This window comes from Microtus oregoni, unplaced genomic scaffold, assembly GCF_018167655.1.
Source record: "Microtus oregoni isolate MIOR12 unplaced genomic scaffold, Mior012 000015F_ref0000493, whole genome shotgun sequence".
Lineage (NCBI taxonomy): Eukaryota > Metazoa > Chordata > Mammalia > Rodentia > Cricetidae > Microtus > Microtus oregoni.
Window position 1 is genome coordinate 47,210,568 of NW_024543074.1, and position 5,399 is coordinate 47,215,966.

A 5,399-nucleotide genomic window follows, 5' to 3' on the forward strand; every position below is an offset into this window, starting at 1 on the left:
CAAGATATGATTGGACAGGCCCATGGGGCCAGGAGGAGGTTGCTTCTCCAAGACTAAGGGAGAAAGACAGGTAGCGTGAGAAAGCAGAGGGCTAAGAGAAAACAGAACAGGGTCAGGGAGAAGGAAGTAGAGACAGGCAGAAAACTGGGCAAAGTCAAGAGAGGAGGAGGAGATGTCAATCCAGAGGAAGGGGCGGGGATTAGAAAATAGTGAGTGGACTGGTATCTAGCTACACACGCACGCGCACACGCGCGCGCGCGCACACACACACACACACACACACACACACACACACACAGCAAGAGAGGCTCAGAAAAAGCTAGATGGTATAAACGGGAAGAAAGGTTAGAAGACAAGACAGGATAGACAGACACAGAGAAAGACTACAGGGAGTCAGAGACTGGAGGACAGCAGGCTAGCCCATCTTTGGTTTGCGTGGCTAAGCTATGGAAGCTCCAAAACGGAACCAGCAGGAAAAGCAAAGGAAGGGCCGTACCTGTGGTCGACCCCTGCCTGAACCACATATGACCTCTGGGACCCTGATCTCCACAGTAGGTGAGTGAATCCCCAGGGTTCCTTGGCGGAGCAGCAGATATGGATCCCAAAACCTGCTCGGCTTTGGAGCAATGGTTTGTCCCACGGACGGTTGAGAGATGGGAAGCAGAACTGGAGCTTGTCAAGGCTTTGGGGACCTCAGGAAACGAGACAGCGGAAGTCCTTTGCTTTGCAGGGTGGGAAGCAAGGCCTTATCTGAGGGAGCTATGGAACGGGCACTTAAGGCAAAGGCAAAGTCGGAGTCTTATTCTTTGCGCAATGAGAGAGCTGAAGGAATCGGGGTTTTCCTCCAGGGGGCGCAGTTCTAAAGACTCTGGATACAGAGTGGGAGCCACACCCTTGGTTTCCCCCTGGGATGGGTCTCTACTCTAGACCCCTCCTTCCCTCAGTGCCTATCTTCCCAGGTGTCTCTTCTTCCCTCCCTCTCTCCCCCTCCCGCCCCTGTGGCTCTTAGACTAATTAATATGAGAGCTTAGGGAACCTTTGGGGAGGAGAGGCAAGCCTTTCCCACGAGCTCAAGTTCCTGCAGGATGGTGGCAGGGCCAGGGCAGAGGCAAGAGACACGTCAAGAAGTACAACCCGGAAGGGAGAATGAGTTGTCTCTGTATAAGGGGCGGGGGAGGACCCTCCATCCTCCTGAGCAGGGGTGGGTGAGATGAAGGAGGTGCATGGGCAATGAAAACTATGAGCGGCAAGCAAAGAAGTCCTTGGTAGGCAGCAAAGAGAATACCCTGGAGGTGTGCCCTGTGAGTCATATGTGGGCCCCGGAGGTGAAACACATACCGGAGGTGTGTAACCAAAGTAGTGGCAGACGCTGGAGGCAGAAACAGTGGTTTTGAAATCTTTTAAAGAGTTCTTGTGGAAACACCACAGGAAGTAACATCTCAGGAACTAAGCAGAACGGCTGGGTGGTCCCATTAGTAAGTGGGTCTCTCTTCATTTCCCTCCCTCTACAGACACGGGCCCTGAGGCTTTTAGGAGACTCTCTGGTCCGGGGCTGGGGAGACCTAAACTTTGCCCACAGAGGAGCCGTCCCCACTCCCGGCGCCGCCATCGCACCACCTTCAACCCAGCACAGCTGGAACAGCTGGAGTCAGCCTTTGGGAGGAACCAGTACCCTGACATCTGGGCTCGAGAGGGGCTTGCCCAAGACACTGGCCTCAGTGAAGCCCGAATCCAGGTGATGATGCACTAACGTATTTGGGGGAGAACCAAACATTTCCTGGGTGCTCGGGGCTCTGTCTGGGCATAATCATGGGACTTTTGACCCTAACTTAAAAATTTAACAGAAAAAAAAAAGAAAAATAAAATAAAAAAAAAGAAAAAAAATAAAAAAATTTAACAGAATATAGGCTTCATCTACCAGTTAACATGACTTTGGGTGCACCTGAGCCCAGCTCTAAGCTCATTCAGGTGGATGTCGATGGGTGTTGGATGTGGGGCTGGAGATGGGTAGCTCAGGAGTTGAGCTCTTGTCCAGCATACACAAAGCCTGTGGTCTGATCCCCAACACCACACAAACAGAAAGAAAGTCAAGACTCACTCCCCAGCCTTTTGTATGGACACAAACTTCAACAAACAGGCAACCCAAACTGTTCACATGTTTGCAGTCTTACTTCTGAGCACAGTCTTACATTTCCCTGATGTCTCCAGCATAGGGTTGGATAGCCTGAACTACAAACCCTTTCTTAGCCCCAACCCTGCGTACAACATTAATAATTCCCCAGTTTTCATCCCTCAGCCTCACTCTAAGGACACTTTCCTACTCTCTGGGGAAGAAAACTGCCATGGTGTCAAATTTATCTTTCTTGTCAAAAGTTGCCATTTTCTATTCAAAGTTGTCCAAGTTGGGAGATGCAGTTTGGGAGTCGGCGTGAGGATCCTGCCTCAGCTGCAGCCTCTGGGAGAACTGCCCTTTCCCTAGAGATGCAGCAGGTGCTGACTTCCTGTCCTCAGAGGCCTGTGACGGTGCCACCCGTTCAGAACAGGAGCCCTCGGGTGACTTCTCTTCCCTCTCCGCAGGTCTGGTTCCAGAACCGCAGAGCTAAGCAACGGAAGCAAGAGCGGACGCTGCTCCAGCCGCTAGCTCACCTACCGCCAGCCACCTTCTCTGGCTTCCTGCCAGAGTCCCCTGCTTATCCCTACTCCTATACAGCACCAGCTCCACCAGTACCCTGCTTCCCTCACCCCTACAATCATACTCTCCCTGCCCAACCCTCCACTGGGGCCTCGTTGCCTCTCCCTCCCCAGTCTGAGGACTGGTACCCCACCTTGCACCCAACCCCTGCTGGCCATCTTCCCTGTCCCCCACCCCCACCCATGTTTCCCCTCAGCCTTGAGACACCAAAGTCCTGGAATTAAGTGGTGACAAGGTCACCCTCTATCTACACCCTTGTGAAACACAAGAAAATGGGAGGGGGGCTCCCTTTTCATCCTAAAGGGGACGTTAGAAACATGGTGAGGGGCAGTTCAGGATTGGACATGGGAAAGGGTGGGGGATCTTGATGAACTGTCAAAAGGCTAAGGAGCTGAGAGACTGAGGAGTTACTGGTAGGAGATGTGCGCTCAAAAGCTCCAGGAGAGGCAGTAGGAGGGCAGCAGTGTGGATGGGACCAGACGATGCTGCTGGCCAGTGATGACCAAAGAGAACTTGAAGCTTCGCTCCTTGAGATCCCGGTGGGAGAACCAGAACTAAAGGGGGAGCTCCACAGGCACTCTGGAGTCCTCTCCTGATGTCTTCTCCATTTCAGCCGACACGCGGCCTGGGGTCCTATTTGTGTGCGTGTGACTTACCATCCTCCCTTCAGTCCTTCCTCTCTTCAAAGCACCTTTGCTAATCTGCAAACCAAGGAAGGCCTGACCTGACGCAGAGCACATGCGAAGTGACAAGCTCGGTCTGCAGGAGTTCACAGCAGCTGCCTTAGCTTAACTTTGAAGTCAGCCGTGGTTTGAAACAAACTTTGCTTGTGACAAAGGAACCTCGTGACCTGAGGCCAGCTGGCCCACAGACAGACCATCTGAGGCTCATAAAAAAGGTCATTCCCAGGAAACTATTTTTCTGAAGTGCCTTGGTCTCGGCCCCTTCCCCCACAGAAACACAGCAGAGCCTGGTTGGTGCTACCATTTCTGTTTTGTGTGACTTAGATTCATTTTGTGTGCAACTCAGTTATTGGTGGGATCATGGAAGGGCCTTTAGAAAACAGGCCTCCACAGAAGGATAACCATGGGGCTTGTATATTTCCTTATCCATCAGAAATGCCTGCAGTCAAAATTCCTGTGGGATGCATCTCATTATGGCAGGCAAACGTTAGGAAAGATTCTGAAGCTATTCTCTAGATGCTCGAGTTCTGCGACTGGTGCTTCCACCAGTTACAAATCAAAAGTACTCTCTGTCAGACACGGCGGGTCATGATTATAATTTGAGTATTTGGGAGGGTCTCCAGTTGAAGGGCAGGCTGAACTGCACAGTGAGTCCCATGCCAGGCTGGGAGACCTTGTCTAAAAACAACAAATCCAAAAGCAGTCTCAAGTAGTTACATGTATTCTGAATATGTACAGATTTTTATTGTCATTACTAGCAATTCAGTCTAGCAACAATTTACATAGTATTCCATGGTATTAGGTCTTAGAAAGAATACAGAGGCATACGGGGTATTGGTGAGAAGACGTTCCCACAAATGTGCTGGGAGGCATCCATAGTTGTCCAGGGACTCTTGCGGTCCTTGGCCTGCAGGTCAGATGTGACACAAATGCACATGAGGGGATGTGTATAGATTATGCAAATATCACGCAAATACTTGAGCATTCTCGTAGCTGGGTCTCTGGAGAAGGGCCTAGAACCAATCCCACACAGATGCTGAGGGATGACCCCACTAGTTCTCAGTCCATCCGAAGTATAATTTCAGCACATCCTTGGTGGGCTTTTGTTTTTGTGTATACCATTTTTTGACAATTGAGAGTGATGTTGCTACTACTCATCTTTAAATCCTCCTTTATTTCTAGAGAGAGATGAAAGTTTTGAGCTTATTGAAAGCTTCCATTTTCTTCCTTTCTCTGTAGCCTGAGTTATCTGTGGGTTGGTGTAGCCATCTTTCCACTGGTTCTTGAGAATGTTGGGGATGCTACTTGTACATATGGAAACTGCTTTTGATGTTTTTACTTGCTTTCTGAGGGTTTCCTGAGAAAGTTAAACCCCAATTCCCTAGACACCTATTGTATATAATGACTTAACTTCTGTTTTAAAATGTCTAGAATTGTTTCCATTTTGTAGAACTGGTAGAAGGTAGAAAACAGTCGTCTGGTTCATTTTCTGTGTTTCAGGTTATACAAAGAACCCAGCTGATGGGCCCGTTGCTTTCACTGGCTTCTCCAGTGCTTTCTTCATCAACTGGGCAAAAGCACAGTGCTTTGAATCCCCTGGAATTCAATTTACTCTGCACAGTAAAATAGTTGGTTATGTTTCCCTCTCAGTCAGTGAGCGGGTTATTCCTGTATCATTTCTTTGATGGTGTAGTTTTGCTCTATGACTTTGTAAGGGCATATGTTTTCATGCACGAGGTTCTTGTGTGTACTGGGGCAGCTGTAGCCACCACATCCTTTCTCTCTCTGCTCCAGTACCAGAACCAGAGTGTCCCAACAACTGAACTGTGAGAATCCTGGGTAACTTTTAAAGGTCTCTTAACCAAAATACAAAGTGTGTTGTGTCATTTCTTTCAGACTTCTGTGTCTCTCAGCAAAGTTGTTTGGTTTAGACTGACTTCACGGAGGCACGGTCTCATTCTGTGTTACAGGCTGGCTTTGAACTCGCTGTGCAGCCCAGACAGGCCTGGCTCTCTCAGTCTCCT

General features: G+C 49.6%; 1 protein-coding gene across 1 annotated transcript; it reads left to right on the plus strand.

The window, feature by feature from the left end:
• The first annotated feature begins 446 nt into the window (after positions 1-446).
• Prop1 (PROP paired-like homeobox 1) lies at positions 447-2,916 on the plus strand. The gene is made up of 3 exons (XM_041663916.1): positions 447-555; positions 1,512-1,735; positions 2,578-2,916. The coding sequence occupies exons 1-3, from the start codon at positions 447-449 to the stop codon at positions 2,914-2,916; spliced, it is 672 nt and encodes a 223-aa protein (XP_041519850.1).
• The last annotated feature ends 2,483 nt before the right edge of the window (positions 2,917-5,399 follow it).